At 35.7% G+C, this 21,615-nt stretch overlaps 1 protein-coding gene across 1 annotated transcript in view; it reads left to right on the top strand.

Annotated features, from left to right (window-relative positions):
• The window catches only part of KLHL1 (kelch like family member 1), a gene marked incomplete at its 5' end in the record, with an annotated part of 247,599 nt that overhangs the window by 155,026 nt on the left and 70,958 nt on the right, over positions 1–21,615 (top strand). The window contains one exon of the mRNA XM_081083892.1: positions 12,178–12,402. Within this exon, the coding sequence (XP_080940018.1) occupies positions 12,178–12,402 (225 nt within the window). The remainder of the gene's footprint in view (positions 1–12,177; positions 12,403–21,615) is intronic.

Genomic DNA, 21,615 nt, shown 5'->3' on the forward strand with positions numbered 1-21,615 from the left:
GATCTAGTAGTTGTTTAGTGGAGTCTTTAGTGTTTTCTATATACAATATCATGTCATCTGTGAATGGTGACAACTTTACTTCCTCCTTTCCAATTTGGATGCCTTTTTTTTTCTTCCTCTTGTCTGATCACAGTGCTTAGGACTTCCAGTACTATGTTGAATAAGAGTTGTGAAAGCAGACATCTGTCTTGTTCCTGATCCTAAGGGAATTGCTCTTAGTTTTTGCTCATTGAGCATGATGTTTGCTGAGAAATGATTCCTCTATTCCCACTTTTCTGAGAGTGTTTATCAAAAATGGGTGCTGAATTTTATCAAATGCTTTTTCTGAACCTATTGATATGAAAATGTAATTTTAATCTTGCAATTTGTGTATGTGTTGTATCACATTTTTTGGTTATTGATTATTGTGCCAACCTTGCATCCCCAAAATAAATCCCACTTGGTCATGGTGTATGATTTTTTAAATATATTGCTGGATCTAATTTGCTAATATTTTGTTGAAAAATTTAGCATATATGTTCATCAGGGATATTGGCTTATAATTTTCTTTCTTTGTGGTGTCTTTATCTGGTTTTGGAACTAGGATAATGCTTGCCTTCTAAAAAGAGCTTGGAAGTCTTCCTTCTTGCATTTTTTGGAGTGTACACATAACATTTAAATAAATAAATAATCAAAAACATTGCTTGAATTTGGTCAGCTTATGGCTAGGACTAAAAAATAAACAATAAATAAATGTTAGTTAGTACAAAAATCACTATTATTCAAGAACAAAAGCATGTGACTAACTTGAATTTTTAAATATGGTGAATTAATAGAATTATTAGAACATTAAAAAAATTTGAGCTATGGAGTCTAATCCGTTAGCTGTTTGCCAGAATTTGAATTTCCTTAATCTTACACAGTAGTCATTTGAGATTAAAGAAATTATTTAAAAAATAACTTTTATAAGAATTATAAATGTGTTTCATTTTAGCATTAAATAAAACGAAGTTTCTTTATTAATACACTTATCCAGTAAGTTAGAGGCTTAAAAGAATGTTATAATACAAGGAGTTTAAAAAGATTTCCTGATTAAATCAGAAATAAAACAGAAGTAAATTATTTGAAGAAAACCTTTAAGAATTTTTACCATATCCTCAGCCTGATAAGAATTGGATATTAAATATATTTCATAAACTTAAATAAAAAATATAGCACTTAATAGCAAACCTCAGAAAGCCTTTTTTTTATTTGTTTTCCTTTTGGTGAAGCGAAAGCTTATTGAACCCCCATGTCTCGGGGTATCTAAAGGGTAACTAGGACATTTTCAAGGTAATCCCAGGTATTTCCATTGTGCTTTTACTGCTTAAGAGTATTTTCCACACCTTATTAACTTGTGTTTTCCTTAAATAAACATTAGTATTTTATCTTAAAATTGTTTTGTCTTTCCTTAAAAGGTATTGAGGCAAAGGAAAGGAATCAACAAAATGTAAAAAGAAAAAAAGAAAGAAAAGGAAAAGAAAGAAAAAAATGTAGCATACCAAAAAATTGGAATTAATTTTTCGTGACTAATTTAAAAAACAATATAATACAATACAAAACCATATGATATACAATATGTGGTGTGAGTTTTTGAAATTACCTGTTTAAATTATGCCTTAGAAAGGACTATGTAAGCATGCCTTGTTTTCTTCTTTAGCTCAGTGAAAACTGGGATCCAAATGCTATCTCATAGGACTGATAAATTATGGGCACAATTTTCTGTAGATATTATGAAAATTCAGAGCGCTGTCCTCTCCTCTGCTTTTTTCTTATAATCATACTAGAGGCCTGGTGCACTAAATTCGTGCACTAGGGATCCGGGGAGTGGGGAGTCCCTCAGCCTGGCCTGTGCCCTCTCACAGTCTGGGAGCCCTTGGGGGATATCCAACTGAAGGCTTAGACCCCCTCCCCCTGGGAAGCAGGCCTAAGCCAGCAGTCAGACATCCTTAGCACTACCTTGGAGGCAGGAGAGGCTCCCCCCACCACCGCTGCATTCACCAGCCATAAGCCCAGCTTCTGACTGAGCAATGCTCCCCCTGTGGGAGCTCACTGACCACCAGGGTGCAGCTCCTGCATTTAGCATCTGCTCCCCGGTAGTCAGTGCATATCATAGCAACCGGTCATTCCACTGTTCTGTTGATTTGCATATTAGCCTTTTTTATATAGGATATATATGCATTAAACAATGATGCACGTCTATTTTGTGCCAAGCTCTATGCTAAGAACTTGTGACCATGGTGAACATTATGCATATGAACCCTGCTTCCAAGAGGTGCCAAGTTAATCTGTGAAAACAAATAGTAAGGCAAATATTTATGAGTAAAATGAGTGTTATCAGAAGGGAATTACAAGTGCAATCAGTACAATGTTTGGGAGCCATCTTAGTCTAGTGTAGAAAAATAAGGGAGTGCAAGAGAAGTATTTGATGCTGCCTTTTTTTTTTTTTTTTCCTAGCTAAAACCTAAAGAATTACTAGGCATTAGTTTAGCACATTATTGAAATGTCAGAGTGGTTATGGCGGCAAATTCCAGACTAGAGATACATCAAATGTGAAGTTTTACAGTTGAAGAAATATGACATCTTCAAAAATGCAGAGAAATTGTCATGCTGGAATACAGCCAGTGGGGAAATGAAAGCATGTGCATGGGGGAAAGATACAAGCGGACTTTAAGGGAAGACTTAACCAGGTTGATTCTGATTTGAACTCCAGAAGTCTTTGAAAGCAGGTGTCATTCCTAGTGGAGAAAGCAGTCTTTAAAATCAGAAAAATGCCTGTTCAAATCTATGAATGTCACTTAAAATTCTAGTACACTTTCTCTTTTCTCAGTATTATGTTCCATTTCTATAAAATTTATTATAATTAAATGAGGTAGAGTATGTAAAGAGACTAAACTATTACAAGTCATTCAAAGATGTTTGATATCAAAGAGACTGCAAGAGAACTCAGTAGCAACCTGTGGCTGAATTTCCTAATTATAATATGAAATAAGGTGAAGCCATCTAGGAACTTTGGAGGCATGAGATTACAGGGGGTTCTATGAAATATAGTGAGGTGACACAGGAGAGAAAATAAGACAATAAGATATTCATATAAATGATACTTATATAAATAATCACCATATTGCATAGGGAAAAATTTTTATACCAACATAAACATTGGAGAAAATTGTCTACCTCTAAAGCATGTTCATGAATAAATAATAGTGCCATATACTTACAGTCTTACTAATTATAATTCTATTGGATTAAAATCATTTTTAGGTGCTCACATGTTGAGCAGAAAATGCACCTTTCTGATAATTTTGCTTTTTCTCCCAAATTAGTAAAACAAATAAATTTTTAAAAGATCTGTGCTTTAATAATTGAAATATATCAATTATGAAATTGGATTATAATTGTAGTCTTTCTACCATCCATTTCTAAGCATTTCTAGGGTTCCCAGATTATCAACTCACTCTTTTGTTGAGTACCTACTAATTTCCAGTCAGTGTTCTTGGTTCTGGTGAACTAAACATGAAAAGTTCCTGGCCTATTGTAGCTTAAATTATCTTCAGGAGGCTATAAACAAGCATACAGACTATTATAGTTAATGTGATGATGAATTATAGTGAAATATAATATAAAGAAAGGGTAATGGAGGGTCAGGATGAGGGGACAGTGTTGTTATTTATAAAGATTGGCTGCAAAAGGCCACTCTGATAAGTGAAATATTATATATAAATTTTTATGTGGAAATTCAATCTGTTTCTTTCTAAAATGAAGACTTCTCAACATTATTATGACCACTAAACATCTTTAAAGTGACATTTTCTCTGAATATTTATATTTTATTGATATTTAAGAATAAAAGTTGGCAAACTATCCCACAGTCCAAATCTATCACACCATCTGTTTCATATGGCTTTCGTTTTTATATTAAAATAGTTGAAAACATCAAATAAAGAATAATATTTCATGATTCATTTAGTGAACATTTGCATTTCATAAAATTCAAATTTCAGTGGCTATAAAGTTTTATTGAGACCCGCTCATTTGTTTACCCATTGTTTATGGTTGCTTCCCCCTATAATGACTATATGGTTGCAACAAAGGGTCCCATAAGAAGGTACTTTCTGACCCTTTACAGGAACAGTTTTCCAGCCACTGTTATAGAAAAAATAGACTTCTCTACCATAGTTCTAGGAAATCCTGCTGCCAAATGTCACATTCCCTTGACCCAACTCCAATTTACTGTCAGCTAGAGTAGGCAGATTCTGTGCATGTTTATAATGTCCCATCATAAGCAGCCTCCTGCACTACCTGCTTATCTGCCTACGAGCATTCCTTGAGGTATTGAGAGCAAGCTCAGACTGCTTGTGAGTGGAGAAAAGATACAAGCAGACTTCAGTGGAAGGCTTAGCAGGGTTGATTCCAATTTCTTTTGTGTAGAAAGCCCAGTTCTTTAAGTTGAGGATAGGGTTATTTAAAGCTCCTGAGGCAATCCCCAACCTGCTGATATAGAAGTCTGAGATTCCATTGTAAGTTTAATTCCATCATTATCACTTTTTCTTTTTATACTCCACTTATATCTTTGTTGGCCAATTCTCACTTTAATTATCCATTTTATGTTGTAAAATGACTTCTGTCACTAGAAGACAAAAAGGCAACAGAATAGCCTGTGCGTGAGCTCAATAACAGAAGTGCAATAATTAATCACCTTTCTGACTTTGAGAGAAGTGACATGATTGGCCACTGATTATGATGTGCATCTGTGGGCTGAAGAGCTAACAGCAAAGTATGTACTTTATGCAAATTACTCACAGTTAAAAACAGGGGTGGGCAAAAGTAGGTTTATAGTTGTAATACAAATAAATAATACAATAATTAATAAACGATAACAAGAATAAACTTTGTGTTTCACATATTCACAACTATACACCTACTTTGCCAACCCCTGTATTATAGTAACTGAAATTTATAGGGAGACTGGTGTTATTTAACCAAAGCATGGTAACTGAAATCTATGGATATCGGAAACATGCAAGCCAGGGCTGTCTATACTTGAGGAGATAGTGTAGAATTATGCTGTTTCATACAGAGAAATAGGACTAGAATGTTAGGGTATAATGCTGATAGAAACTGCAAAGTCCTTCTTGTAGGTACAAGCCTATGAAAAACCAGCCTCTGTTTGGCTGAAGGAGAATCAAGATTCTACGAGGCAACACTTTCTTCTTGACATGAAGCAGCCAGTGTGCTTCCTACATACAGTGTGGCAGCAGGCAAGCACAGGGTCTCTGGCTGGGACTAAGGCATTTACTGGAACCATTTAGTTTAAAAAAAGAAAAAGATTAAACAAAGAGTTAAAAGCTGAAAATGTTTCAAACTGATATTCTTTTAATGCAAAAGAGAGAAAAGCACTTAAGAAAATAGCATTATTGCATTGTGCTGCTTATCATCTTATGGGAGATAGGTGTGAACACTGAATGGAGCCCAGTCAAAGATATACCAAGTAGGCGGATGGCATGTCAAGGTCACAGTGGCAGTGACTCTTCTCTTAGATAGTAATTGATTGAGTGGACAAGAGAAGAATTAAACTGTCTTTTATTTCTGTGTATTTGCATTGCCCCCTTGTTGACAGCCTAGTCGCAGCCACAGGTCAGTTATCGATTTTCACTAAGCCTGGTGTCTGATGAGACAGCCCTACCTCTTTCACATGAATGCAAAACAAATTTTATGAATATAGCTAATAATAAGGAGATATTGATAATTAAAAAACATAAAGACCAGAAAAGCTTCTATTCTTAAATATAAAATAAAAATTATTTTCTTGAGATTATTTTATTGAATCTTTTATTAGAGAGCCTACATCATGGTAATATAATTAATGTGTACTTCAGATTTTCACATATCTAAAATTTAAAAATTATCTAACCTCGAGATAACTCCTGATATATTTCTCTTCTTATTCAAAGGACTTTGCCAGGTCAATTTATCCTGAATGTGCCTCTTTACTCTGCATTATTATCAGTATTGTTGAAAGGCAAAAATGGAAAGTGAAATAAAGAGGTAGGATTAACCATCTTGACCTGATTTTTACTTCCTTGGCTTGAACTGGACAAGCTGTTCTATCAAGAACTTTTAAAGAAAAGCTTTTCATACTGCAATTCTACAACTGGGTAGTTTTTAAAGCATTTAACTCAATAGTAATCATCATGTGGCTTAAGAAAATGATTCACTTAGCATTCCCCGGTCAGAAAAAAACCCTGAGCATTTGCAATTAGGTGGGAGAAATAACTTAAAAATACTGTGCAAATTTTTTTAAAGAAAAACAATACAATAAGAGAAAGCGTATTCTTTCATCTTTGCCCTTTTGAATGTCTGCCTCAGTAACTCCGTTCAGTCACTTTGGTTCCACTTCAGTACTTTATTTTTGAACTTGAAGTATATCATTAGAGATTACCAGTTTAAGGTCATCAGTTTGCACAGAGCCATAGAAACAACTGAAAACCATGAATGACATCATATCAACCTGAGCCCGGTTTGTTTTTCAGACACAAAGGATTGTTTTATGGAATAGATGTCTCCTTACTGGGCCGCTAAGCAATATTCTAGGGAACCACCATACTTCCCCAAAGATCTCAGGGAAAAACTAAATGAAGTTAAAGTATCTATTTATTTAAAAAATGTTTATGATCAGGAAAAAAAAAATATGCTCATTTGTTAAGTTAAATGTCAGTTGTTTATATTGTTCCCAGTGAGTCAGCAGACAAGAAACTTTCAGATCCCGGAAGTCATGACTTCACTGAAAAGTGAAGAAAAGGCTCTCTCAGGTGAAAAGTGAATGATCTATTGGCAAAGTTTTCTTTCGTAGCCTCAGCTTCACTAGAAAGAGACAAAGCTCAGTGACTATCTATTCTAGGCTATTACTATTTCTTGTGTCCCTTTTGAGGGTGGATCAAAGTTAAAATGGTAGGTCAAATTTCTCAAAATTGAGTCTATCAATAACTTCAGTTTACTTCTTAGTTGTCATAGAATGGCGCCACATTCTGTAGGTCTTTCAGTGAATGTGGATTGAGTAATAAATTCATGTGTTGTGATAAAATGACCACTATCTTTATAAATCCTTGACTGCCTAGTACATTATTTTTATCAATCTCCCTGTGAATATACAGTAATGGAATTACTTGAGACCCACAGGGGAATGAGCCTGTGTGTGTGTTGGCGCATGTGTTTTATGCACTCCCGATCTTACTCCTCCACTGTGTGGCTCTTTTCTGGCAATGAGTGAGACTCCTCAGGGCTAGCTTAAATTACTGCTATGTTAGAGGCTCACAGAAAATAAGAAGTAAAAGATTTAAAGATAAGTAGAAGTCATTATACTTTTACCTAATGTGTTACTAATTTAAGCGTTCACCTTGACATGAATAAATACCAGTAGATCCCAGGGAACCTTCAATTAATTTATCTTGGTTAAGGTGGGTGCTGGTTTATGAAAAAGGCAAGCATGTATTTTGCAGGAGGTTACAGTTTAAGTGGAGAACTCTTGTTCTTTTACTACACTTATGAAGAGACATTTTAATGATTGTACAATTTCTGCCATACAATCAGTAATACTAAGAACTAGAACCCAAATATCATTATAGGCATTTAATCTTTCATTCACCAGTGCCCATATTTTTAATGAAAGCTAGAAACATTCTAATATAATTATGTGGAAAGTGTTTGTTGGAACCTAAGGTATTTTAATAATCTACAGTATTTCCTCCTTATCCAAAGTTTTGCTTTCACAGTTTCAGTTACCTGTGGTCAACCATGCTTTGAAAATATTGAACAAAAAGTTCCATAAATAAACATTTCATAAGTTCTAAATTGCATGCTGTACTGAGTAGCCAGCCTGGTGGAATTGTGTACCATCCTCCTCCATCCTGCCCAAGACATGAATCAACCTTTAGTCCTGCATCTCCACACTCTGCTACCCACCCATTAATCACTTAGCAGCCTTCTCAATTATCAAATGGGTTATCAGAGAGAGAGAGAAAGGGACACATTTGCACAGCTTTCATCACAATATATTGTCATAATTGTTCAATTTAACTATTAGTTATTTTTGTTAATCTCTTACTGTACCTAATTTATAAGTAAACTTTAACATAGGTATTTATGTATAGGAAAAAATATCTCTATATATAAAAGCCCAAGTGACTGAATGACCGAATGACCAGTTGACTGGTCGCTATAATGCACACTGACCACCAGGGGCCAGACGCTCAATGCAGGAGCTGCCCCCTGGTGGTCAGTGCACTCCCACAGCGGGAGCACCACTTAGCTGACCAACGGACACCAGATGCCAGCAGGTTCACGGGTCAGTCAGCTGAGCGGCACTCTTGCTGTTGAAGCTCCCTGACCACCAGGGGGAAGCTCCTGCATTGAGCGTCTGCCCCCTGGTGGTCAGTGCACATCAGAGTGACGGGTTGACCAGTCGTTCAGTCGTTCAGTTGTTCAGTCGCTTAGACTTTTGTATACTAGTATATAGATATGAGCACTTTGTTGGAAGTAATGACGATCACAACACTACCTTCTTTAGCTTACCTTTCCAAAATAGTCCATTTCTTAGGACATTATTAGCAATACCAAAAGCTGTCTTTAAATGTAACAAATTAGTATTTTAATTATAGAACTAAGGCATATTTATGGCTAAATATATAAAATAGGAAGTTAAAAATAAAAAAAAACACTCAAGTACCCCATTTCCTAAATTTACTATGTATTTTAAAACACACAACACACACACATACACACACACACACACACACACACACTTCACACCTCCCAGAAAGTTGCATCAATTTAATGTCATCCAGCGATTTGTTTTGTTTTGTTGCTACTTTTTTTAATCCTTACCTGAGGATATATTTACTGATTTTTTTAGAAAGACAAAGGGAGAGAGAGAGAAAGACATGAAAAATATCAAATGATTGCTTCTCTTACCTGCCCCAACCAGAGACTGAACCCACAACCTAGGTATATGCCCTAACTCTGACCTAGAATCCAAACAGTCACCTTTGTGTGCAAGGGAAGACACGCCAACAAGTGAGCCACACTGGCCAGAGCAGTCAGCTGGTTTTGATGTCAACATCAAAATGTTTCATTTTCTAACCCTTTTGGAAATTTTTTAGAATTACTTAATTGTTAGGAAAGCATACATACATTTCTGAAGTTTGCATGTCATGAACATAGCTTTCATATTAATTGCATGCTCATGTCATTAGCCTACTTCTATTTAATGTTTCCAAGTCATCTCTTTTTAAAAATAATTATTTAATTTATTGGGGTGACATTGATTAATAAAAGTATGTAAGTTTTAAGTCTACAATTCTATTATAGATTATCTGTATATTTACTTCTTGTTTTATTAAAAAAACTTTTTATGTATCAGGGAAATCAATCTTTTGTTATATTTATAAAAATATTTTGTTGTTAATGCTCTTAGCCTTTTGTTTGTTTGGTTTTCTGTTTGCTTGTGTATTTCATATGTGACATATTTAGATAAATATAATTTCCTGGTCTTGTGGCTTTCCCTCATGGGCCTTTGATTTTATTCCTACCTCAAAGTAAAAATTAAACACCTCCTTTTTATCTTCAAAGACATTTAAGGTTTAGTAGTGCATGACCCAGAGCAGGTTGTTTTTACAGTGTCCCTGTCTGTTTATTGATGTGGAGCCCTGAAAAGAGAACCAAACACTTGGTGAGTTCTGTGGCCTTGTGTGTTGTGCTTTAGTTATTGGTTCAGCTAAAGTCATTCTGGTGTAAAGAATGGGCAGAGTCCAAGTTTACTTATTCATTTCTTTCCAAAGGATACCTAGCTATATAAACATTGCTTCTTTTGAGTAATAAAATGTTTTACATTAATTGGAACAGCCATATTTATTATATTATACTTATAGTACAGACCTGGTGCACCCTCTCACAATCCAGGACCCATGGGTTAGGATGTCCTACTGCAGGTTTAGGCCCGATCCTGCAAGGTCGGGCCTAAACCAGCAGTCAGACATCCCTCTCACAAACCAGGACCACTGGCTCCTAAACAATCGCCTGCCTCATCACCCCTAACCACTCTGCCTGCCTGCCTGATCACCCCTAACTGCTCACCTGTCTGCTGATTGCCCCTAACCACCTCTGACTTGGCCCCTGTCACTGCAGCTTCATCCAGAAGGATGTCTGGAAGGTCGTTTGGCTGTCCAGTCTAATTAGCATATTACACTTCTATTATTATAGATGTATTAGAGTTTTTTCTGGAATTCTTCTCAGAGTCATTAACATAGTAATTATTCTTCATCATAAGGCAACTTTTAAAATCTCTATATGCATACAATATTTTTAAAAATATTTAGTAGGCCATTTCTTTTCCTCAAGACTCCTTTGTATTTAGAGATTGTCTGGCTTTTAAAAATGTATTCCCTAATATTTTACAATTGAATTTCTAGGGAATGCAAATATAATTTTATAAATGCCTTGTACAAAATATCATTATTTTATTAATTGTAATTATGTAAGAAAATAATTTTCACATATAAAATAACAAGCCATATTATTAAAATTCAGTATGATTCTTCCCATTCATTCAAATTGACTTATTTTAATAGCTTTAATTTTTTTCTTTATCTAGAACTAGTCACTATCCTGCTGCTTTGACTTTTAAATAATTTACTTCTAGTGGACTATTTGAAATAAGTTATGTTCTTTATATGATCTAGGTGATTTTCATTTTATAAAACCTTACGTTGATTGATTTTTGTATTTTGCTTATCTGATTTGCCAACTTCCCTAAATATTTGATTTTTCTAAGATTTTAACAGTAATAATTTTTAGTTATTAAGGTGAACTGTTACAAATAATACAAATAATTACAATTATGGCTTTGAATGAGAAGTAGGCATTCATATATATATATATATATATATATATATATATATATAATTAGTTAAATTAGTTTAAACCAAAAATAATGCTGGATTTTGAGATTTATATATCCACTTAAAATCCAGCATTAAGCTTAGTGGTATACTTACATTTATATCTCTACACATAGCTATGTATCAGACTATTATTATCTTATAAATGGATTCTATTTACAGCAGGGAGAAATATAGATGTTGATTGCTTATTAATCACACAAAAAGTACTGTTATGATTATAAGATTTTTACAATGCCGGTGGCCAGGGGAGGGAAGGCCTGCTCTTGCACAAATTTTGTGCATCAGGCCTCTATACATAAAAAGCTTTTAGGAAAGATAATAACATGATTGATAAAGATAGATCATCATGTGTCTCTAAATTCTATTGAAGTATTCTCCAAATGCATTTTTTAAAAAGATTTTTTTTAAAAAAGCATCATACTGCCATGGTTGGTTTGCTCAGTGGTCAGAGCATCAGCCTGCATTCAATAATTCTCAGTCAAGGGCATTGCAGGTTTGCTCTCCGCCCTTACCCCCCACCCCTCAATCTGGGCAAGTGCAGGAAACACCAATCGATGTGTCTATCTCAGTTGATATCTCTCTCTCTCTCTCTTCTTCCTCCATCCTTTTCACTCTGAAAATCAATGGAAAAAATATCCTCAGGTGAGGATTAAAAAAAAAAAAAACAAGCACAACTGACATTTGTTTGCATATCTTAAAATTGACTTTTAAAAGTTTTGTTTTTAATGCATAAGACAAATTTAAAGAGAAACATGGTAAATAGATTATTAAATTAACTTCTTAACTCTCAGAATCACATATAATATGCATAGCTTAGGCATTAAAAAGGTTAATTTGTTTTCAGGCTAGGATTATGATATACTTTTTAAATGGCAAACAGTGATAGAGGGACTTTGTAAAATCTACTGCTAGAACTGTATAATGCCCAAAATTATTCCATTTAACTGATATTTTATCATGACACCAATATGTAATTCAAAAAGCTGAACATCTGTGTCTATTTGATCATAAGTATTCACCAGGTAGAGAAAGTGTAGTAGTAACTAAATTACTACTCCCTTTGTTTTCCTGACATGTTTTCTTTAAGAAAAATGGACATGACATTTTCATGTCCTAAATTTACACTACTAATAATTTGTACAACTGGATCGAGTTGTATATTGTAGTAGTAAATGGTGACTATGTGATTGTGTTTTATCAGGAGCTACAACCATAGAGAAATATAACCTCAGAACAAATTTGTGGATCCAGGCAGGGATGATGAATGGCCGGAGATTGCAGTTTGGTGTGGCTGTTATTGATGACAAACTCTTTGTAATTGGAGGTCGAGATGGCTTAAAGACATTGAACACTGTTGAATGTTACAATCCCAAAACAAAGACTTGGACGGTCTTACCACCGATGTCAACACATCGACATGGTCTAGGTAAGATTTCTTACTTTATTGATACTACTTTTAGAAACATTTTTATTAATAGTGAAAAGATATATAAAACTGTAGTATTATTGTCATCAGTTATTATTAATTTTAGGTATACCAGGGCTTATTTGGAGCATTATTTTAAAGTTCTTCACATTTTCCTGTGTTGACCAATGTGCGTTTAATTATTGAGAGAGATGTTAACAATGCCAAAATGAGTAAACCTCAAACTATCCACAAATTTTTCACAATCTGACATTCATTTAATATATGAAATTTGATATAACAAATGCAGTGCAATCATGGAGAGGCCAGAACAATATAGTTCAGAAAAAGAAACAGTTAATGTGGATTAAGATGACTCATTCCACATTACTGGATAACAAGTCTAGTTATATATTTGCATTATTTCCATCTTGGAAAATCCATGGGGAGAAGGAAATATAGTTTTAGAGAAAAAGTGACTCCTCAGCTGTTACCAAGGGTCAATATGATCGGATTCACTTGATCTTTACTGTGGAGTAACCTGAAGATGGGAGAACTACACTTATATCAGAAGATCTGGTTGTGAGTCTTGTCTTGCATCTACTATTTAATATTGACATGATTTGGGGCCAGAACTTAAATTATGAGCCTTAGTTTCCTAATTCACTACCAATTCAAGGTCATTAAGTAGATAAAAATTCTAACAATGATAATTGTCAAGCCCCATACAAATATTTGAAAAAGAGGAATTTAATAAAGACTAACAGTTATTGAATTTGCACTTTGTATCATGGGGATTGTATGAAATGCAAATTACTTTTTTTGAAGACCTGGAATATGACAGAGAGTTAACTAAGTGTCTTTCATATACTTTGAATATACACATTAGAAAGATTGTGTAATTGCAAATCCACTGATTTAGACGTTAATAGACAAGCAAAATTAGAGAGCATTTCAAAAACAAATATTAATGACCAGCTGACCGGTGTATGAAATCGTGCTTGGGAGGAGTGGGGAGATCCCTCAGCCCAGCCTGCGCCCTCTCACAATCTGGGACACCTCACAGGATATCAGGCCTAAACCAGCAATAAGACATCCCTCTTGCAATACAGGACACTACATGCACCAGTGACCATACTTTACATATAGGTGAAAGGCATCTTGCTGTTGTAAGGACAGGTACATTTTTTTGCCCTGATTATAAAAAGTAGTACATAAAATTATCCTTCTGAAGTAGTAGGACCATTTTCCTCATCTTAATGGGTGGAAAAACTGAAGCAGGAGGAAGTTAAGTAATTGGCTTTGTAACACAGTTTTAAGTGTCAGAATCAGGGCTGACCACAAAATGTGCAAGCCAGAGTCCATGCATGGCATCGCTGCATCATCCTGTTTTTTCAGTGTTAGAGTAGCCTTGCCAGGTTTTAATTTTTAAATCTAAGAGACTGTTCCCAATATATAGGGTAGGATCTCTAGGCCTGGCCGGCTATCAGGGCCAATCTGTGGGGCAACTGGCGGAGTGATTGGGGGGGTCCCCCACTGGCACCCTCTTTGGCTGGTAGTCTGGCACTACCTGCTGGCTGCCCCGCCCCCCACCGCTGCAGCTAATCTCCTCCTTCTGCAGGACAACCAGCGGGCAGGGCAATAGGGGGGGCCCCCCACTGGCACCCCCCTTGGCTGGTGGCCTGACACCATCCACTTGCTGGCCCGGACCAGGGCAACTCCTGAGTTGAGTGTCTGCCCCTGGTGGTCAGTGCATGTCATAGTGACCAGTCATTCAGCAGGTCATTCTGCCATGTGGTCGATTTGCAATATTAGGGTTTTATTATATAGGATAGTTTAACTTTGAGTTCTCCAAAACTGCATTCCTCATTCTTATTTACTCTACTATCAATCTAAGTAAAATAAAAAGTAAATTATTAAAATAGATTAACTAAATCATTATTTGCATATTCTACCTTTTTGATCATCATCTTCTTTTACCTCTTTTTCTTCAGTTTGCTCATTAGTAAAATTATAAAATAATAATAAATGCCTGAGAAAGTTTAAGTTCTAAAATTCTGGGTTTTACATAAAAGCCACATAAATTCTATAAATCATATAGAATCAAATTAGAATATGAAAAACATGAATACCAAATGATTTTCCCCTGGTAATATTTATGGATATAGAAGGTTTCTTATATGGTCTCTCCTCCCAAGTAAATTAGAGCATTTTGGCTTTCATATCCATATAAAAGCTCTATGTGTTGTTTTTATTAGTTAACTAACAGCCTATGTTCCTTTTTTGGGGGAATATAGAGAATATGCAGTGTGGATTGGAATATTTAGAATTTAATGTATCTTCCCCCCCCCCCTTTTTTTTAATAAAAATTAATTCATTTCTATTAAGGTATACCCAGGTTCAACTATGTATATATTGATTATGTAGGATATTTACATGTCAAGAGAACATACATGAAAATGTTTCACCAAGAATGCACCTTAAGTGGTATAATTCCATGTGCTTCAAGTATACTAAATCCTATTTGCCTCAAATTCTCTTACACCAGCACCAGTGCTGAGCAGGATGGTAATCTCACATAGTGTCTTTGGTTTGTCTTATTTGTTGAAATGTTCATTGTAAAGGTCCATGTGGAAATAAGGCTACATAAAAAGTTGCATGTGCCAAGTATCACAACATCAACATGTAATGTAGCTTTTCTACAAGTTTTATTGACTCAATAGCAATTCTCATAGTTGACTGTTTTCATGATGAAGCCTCTCCTCCTGTTTGTTTATTTTGTTGTTTTCTTTCACTTCTAATTGCCAGGTGGGTCACCTCTCCTATATAGAGCATGCTGTTTGGTTCTTATGTGTTTTACTTCCTAGGAGTTTTTGGTTTTGTTCAGTTTTTTTTTTTTTTTTTTAAATCCTCTACTACAGAACTCCCCAAGAGCTGATCTGATTGAGTTAGTAGGTAACATCATAGCACAAGGCATCAAATTCTCATTTCAGAGCGTCTCATAAAGTGCTAGCAATGTCCTGTAGATAGAAAGCTGTCTTTGACATGGATGCCAATTGAGGTCCAATCAGTTGAAGCTAGATTGATAGTGCTACCCTGAACGGCAAGCTGGATCCGTGTTCTTGTCCTACATAATTTGAAGAATAAAATTCATGGACAAAGGATTTTAAGCAAAAATGTGGAAATTTATTGCAAGTGTATACAAACTACCACATGGGGAGGGGTTCCCAGGTGGATAATCAGTGAAGTCTCTTTGTTCTGGCAGCTTCTTTGTCTATATGTGCTACTTTCTAATTGGACCCTTCCTCATTTTATGTCCCCTGTGTTTTTTCCAATTTCCTCCTTTTCCCTGCATGGTATCAGTTTCAAAGTTTCAAAGCTCACCCGGTGCTTCCCCCATCTTCTCCCCCTTATCCTATATAATAAAAGGCTAATATGCAAAGTGTCCGCTCAGGAGTTCTACCGACCAGAAGTTTGACCACTTGCTATGACATGCGTTGACCACCAGGGGGTGATGCAGGACAAAGGAAGGCCCTGGCCGGCAGCCAGCAGCCGGGGAAAGAAGGCCTGGATCAGCCCTTATCGCTGGCCAGGTCTGGGGACCCTACCCATGCATGAATTTTGTGCACTGGGCCCCTAGTCTTATTACATTCTTCTGTCCACTGTGTATGTAAGATAAACCATCTGGCTGCTTGGAGCTATCTCTGACCCATCACATGTGCATTCCTTTCCCATGGACCCTTCCCTAACTCCCTTTCCTTATCTCTAAATCCTTTCAGTAATAACACAAGACGTGTATGTTCTCTGATGAACCAGAGTGCTTCCTTTAGGATCAATCACGTTCTTTATGATCTGTTGCATCTCGGGAAGTTCAACATTATGTATCATACTCAAATGCAATTAACATTCTCATCCTAAGATTCTTGTTCCTTCAACATAATATATCAGTCTTTGATTTATCTTCTCTTTTCTTCTAGGGACTTCTGTTTACATAGGTGTTTATATTTCTTATTTAATGCATCATATCTTATAAACTTAATTTTTTACTTATTTGATAAATAATTGTAATATCCAGCCCTTCAAATTGTTCTTAATCTGTGTGTACCATGATACTAATTGTATGTATTGATCTCAATTTGTATTCTTTTCTTTTTTTTTTAAAATTTATCTTTATTGTTGAAAGTATTACCAATGTCCCCTTCTCTTCCCCATTGGCCCCTTCTAGCCTGCCCTCTCCCCACCTCAGGCCTTCACCACACTATTGCGTCTGTCATGGGTTATGCATATATGCATATAAGTTCTTGGATTAATCTCTTCCCACCGAGAACCCACCCTTGCCTTCACTCTGAGATTTATTTCTGTTCCATGCTTCTATGTCTGTGAATCTATTTTGTTCATCAGTTTATGATATGGGAATTTTGGACTGGAATGTGCAGTGTTCCCTGGGCAAGATGGCTTTTCCTGGGCTCTTTGTCCATCAGAGTCAAAGAATGAAACCACAGACAGAAGATGGCATAGTAAAGGTGGAAATTATTGAAGAACAAGTACAAACTCCCACGTGGGGAGGAGGAGAGAATCCCACAGCACAGACTCCCATGTGGGGAGGGGGAAAGAGTCCCACCAAATTCCTTTTTCTATGGTTTATAAAGGCTGCAGTTCTTTTTTTAAAAAATATATTTTATTGATTTTTTACAGAGAGGAAGGGAAAGGGATAGAGAGTTAGAAACATCGATCAGCTTTCTCCTGCACATCCCCTACTGGGAATGTGCCTGCAACCAAGGTACATGCCCTTGACCGGAATCGAACCTGGGACCCTTAAGTCCCCAGGCCGATGCTCTATCCAGTGAGCCAAACCAGCCAGGGCAAGGCTGCAGTTCTTTGTGCCTTGATATCCCCTCTGATTGGTCAATATTCCCCTTTGATTTGGTCACTATAGTAACTCCTGAGCTCAAAGGTCAAAACCTCACATGGGAAGTATGGGGCCCTCCTCCCTCATTGTTCTCCTATTCCCTCTGGACTTTCTTCCTTCTTCTCTTTATTCTGTAAATGTGTATCTTTTGCTACTCCCAGTTCCCTTGTCTTATGGAAATGTACCCTTTGCAGCTCTGTGGTCCAGTGCTTTTTTCATGGACCCCTTAATTCCTAAAATTTCCTAAACCTGCCTATTTCACCCCTAAAAATTCCTTTCATTTAGATTTCACATGACTGAGATCATGTTCCTACTTGGTAATAAATTATAATTACTTTCTCCTTTTTAAATGCTATCGATAACTTCCTTTATCTCTGTGAGACAATTTATTATATCTTTTTCAAATTCTTGTCTCCCTACTTAATTACTTCTTTTTTACTTATTATTGGTGATTATCTTCGCCTTCTCTTCCCCCAACTCCCTGACAAGTTCTCTCTCATTTCCTCTTTCTCCTGTTAGCCTTTTCATCTCCCCCTCTGTTTCTTCTCTTCCTTTTTTCCTCCTCTTCCTCATCTCCTGCCATTTCTTTTTCTTCATTTTCTTTCTCCTCTTCTAATTCTATTTAACAGTCATTATAACTATTAAAATATGTAATTTTAAACTGTGCACTCATGTGAATATATCAGATACTTTGACTAGCTGAATGAAAGGCTGAGGCATTTGCCATTCTTGTGTCCTCCCAAACACTCAATAGTGGATAGGGGAGTTGTATGTGGGCATAAAGCTCTTTCCCTGCAAGTTAACTTTGCCCAACCTATCTGTTGTTATTCCTAAAATATAGGGCCAGGGACACATGGTGATTTACTTACATTTGCACATCAATTTCCTAGGGCATTTTTTCCTTATCTCTGAGACTCTTACCACAGGGCTGGGAGCTGAGATGAGGAGGGAATGATCTGGACCAACAAGTCTGATTCTGCTGTTAGCAGTTCCACATCCAAGCTGGGCTCTGATGGTAACCTGATGTTATCCAACTAAAACAGGAATTTTAGGGGTATAATAGGACAAGTTTAGGAAATTTTAGAAATTTTAGAAATCAAGGGGACCATGGAAGAAGCACAGGGCTGCAGAGCAGCAGAAGGTATATTTCCACAGAATAGGGGAGCTGAAAAGCTGCAACAGGTACACTTCCATAAAATGAGGGAGCTGGGAACAGCAAAGGTCTATATTTACAAAATAAAGAGAAGGAAGCCCTTCATCCAGAAGAAGAAGAAAGCCCAAAGGGAATAGGAAAACAATAAGGAAGGAGGGAGGAGAACATGTCCCATGTGAGGTTTGACTTTGAGCCCAGGAGTTACCATAGTAACCAGTCCAAGGGAATACTGACCAATTAGAGGGGATATCAAGGCACAAGGCTCTGCAGCCTTTATGAGCTGTAGGGGAAAGGAACTCTGTGGGACCCTTTCCGCCTCCCTACTTGGGACTCTTTCCCTCTCCCCATGTGGGAGTCTATACTTGATCTTCAATAAATCTCCACCTTTGCTATACCACCTTTTGTCCGTGGATTCATTCTTCGATTCCAGCGGACAAAGAATCAGTGTTCCAGTCCAAAAATTCCGTTTCAGAACCAATTATGACAAGCTCCCAACAGGCACTGCTGTTTCACTGCCTGGGAGTGTAGAAGACACAGTAGCTCTTCTGAAGAGAATATGTGGTAATAAAAAGAGCACAAATCAAGTTTTCCTCCAGGATATTCCCTAAAGGCAGTTCCTTGAATTTCTGTCTCACTGAGGAAGCTGCAACTGATTTCTGATTTGCTAATTGTTTGTTGTTTTTTTACAATTTTGATGTTAATTTTTCAAACACATATCATGACTCTCCCTTTGGTATAATCTTCAAGATTAGTTTCAAGTATAAACCAACAGCTGCCTGAGCTCATTTTCTATTTGTTCAGAAACCAGAAGGTACTATGTTATTTCCCACAGTGAATCAGTGCCTACTTTGTGGTATACAGTGTAATTACAAAACTATGTAATTTAATATAATACGTTCAAGTGGCAAGGGACTAGATTCTAGCCGCTAGAGTCTAAAGTAAAATTTAAAAATATTAAATAGAAATGCAAAATATTTTCTTTAACCCAGATAGCTTAGCTCCTCTCTCCTTAATTTGTATGGAAAAAAAAAAAAAGTCCTTGTATGACTTTACAAGAAAGTCACATGAATTATTTGGTTGCTAAAGATGATTATGTGGTCAAAAATATTTCATAGTTATCAATAAATGAAGAAGGCACATTCTGCTGCATAAAATAGTATATAAAAATTATATTCATTTTAAGTCTATGACGCACGGGAGCAATGCATCTACCTAGAGGATTAAACTAATTAAGAGCACAGTTTGCTCAATATGCTACGAGTTTTCCTTTTAGCATTTATGTCTTTGAGGCACATTTTGATACATCATGCCTTTTTTCACCACATTTTATATTGTATAAAAATTGAATATAATATTAGTTCAATAAACTTTTTGCAATTAAGTTAGTTTAGGAAAAATTGATAAAGATTACTTTAGTGCTACTTAGTAAGATTCTCTAAATGCCAGGCACCGTGTTGTATGTTAAATACATGGTGAGGGCTCTTTTTGTTTTTGCGTTTTTTAGTTTCAATTGATAACATTCACATACCAAAAAACTAAGTTTTAACATATAGAGTACATACTTGGAGTATATTCACAGATATGCTCAGCCATCCCCATTATCAAATTCCAAAACATTTCTGTCTTCCTAAAAAACCTGTACAAGAATAGCAGTCACTCTTTATTGCCCCATCTCCCTAGCCTTTCACAACAATTACTGTACTTCCTGTCTCTATGGAATTGTCAGTTTGGGACATTTCATATAAGCAGAATCACATAATTGGTGGCCCTTTTATGTATGGTTTCCCTCACACAACATAAAGTTTTCAAAAGTTATCCATTTTATAGCCTGTATAAATACTTCATTTCTTTTATGGCTGAAGAATATTCCATGGTTAGAATTTACCACATTTTATTTATGCATCCTATATAATAAAAAGCTAATACAAATTGTCCCCTCAACCAGGAGTTGGACCAAGATTTTGACCAGGGGGTGGGGCTGGCCAGCCAACCTCCTGTGGCCCCTTCCCCCGGCAGGCCTGGCCTGATCAGCCCCAATTGGGGCAGGTGAGCTGGAACTCACCTATGCACCAGGCCTCTAGTAATCAATAAGAGGACATTTAGGTTGTTTTCACTTTTTAGCTATTATGAATAAAACTGCTATGCACATTCATGTGTGCATTTCTGTGTAGATATATGTTTCCAATTCTGTTGGATATATACATAAGAGGGGTATTATTAATTCATATGGTAACTCTATCTTTAACTAATGGAGAAACAACCAAGCTGTTTCCATAGTGACTACCCCATTTTCTGTCTCCTCAGCAATGTATGAAGATGCCAGTTTTTCCACATCTTTTCCAACTTTTGTTATTATCTATTCTTGTTTTATTATAACAATTATAATGTATATAAAGTAGAATCTCATTGTACTTTATAGGCATATCTTTAATAATTAATTTTCAAAAACATTTTATGTGTTTATTGGCCATGTATATATCTTCTTTGGATAAATCTCTATTCAAAGATTTTGCCCATATTTTGTTTGGGATATATATATATTTTATTATTGAATTGTAATTATTTATTTTATATTCTGTGTAGTAAGATTTGACTTTGTTCTTCTTTCAAGATATTTAAGATTTCAGGAGGCTTTTTTGAGTCTTTTACATTTCCATACATATCTTAGAATTAATTTTTCAATTGCTGCAAAATCATATCTGGGATTCTGATATTGATTGGACTGGATCTGAGGGTCAATTTGTCAGTTTTTTTCAGTCTTTCAATCAATGAATATTAAATATCATTCTATTTATTTAGGTCTACTTTATTGAATTTCTTTTTCTGCTAAATTTATAGCTAAGTTATCTATTATATTTGATTTTATTGTACATGGAATAGTTTCTTATGTTCATTTACAAGTTTTCCATTGTTTATGATTAGAAATACAATTTATATTTGTAATTAACTCATATCCTGAAACCCAAGAAACATTTTTAATAGATTAGTAGATTCTTGTGGATTTCTTATGATTATATATAATAAAGTAATTTTATCTGAGAAGAAAAAATGTTTTTACTTTTTTCTTTAAAATCATGATTTTTATTTCATTTAGTTACTTATTTACCTTGGCAAGAACCTCCAGTACAATATTGAATAGAATTGACAAGAGAGGACAGTGTTGCCTTGCTCT

The sequence above is a fragment of the Myotis nattereri genome, assembly GCF_964212035.1.
Source record: "Myotis nattereri genome assembly, chromosome: 2".
NCBI classification, from domain to species: Eukaryota; Metazoa; Chordata; class Mammalia; order Chiroptera; family Vespertilionidae; genus Myotis; species Myotis nattereri.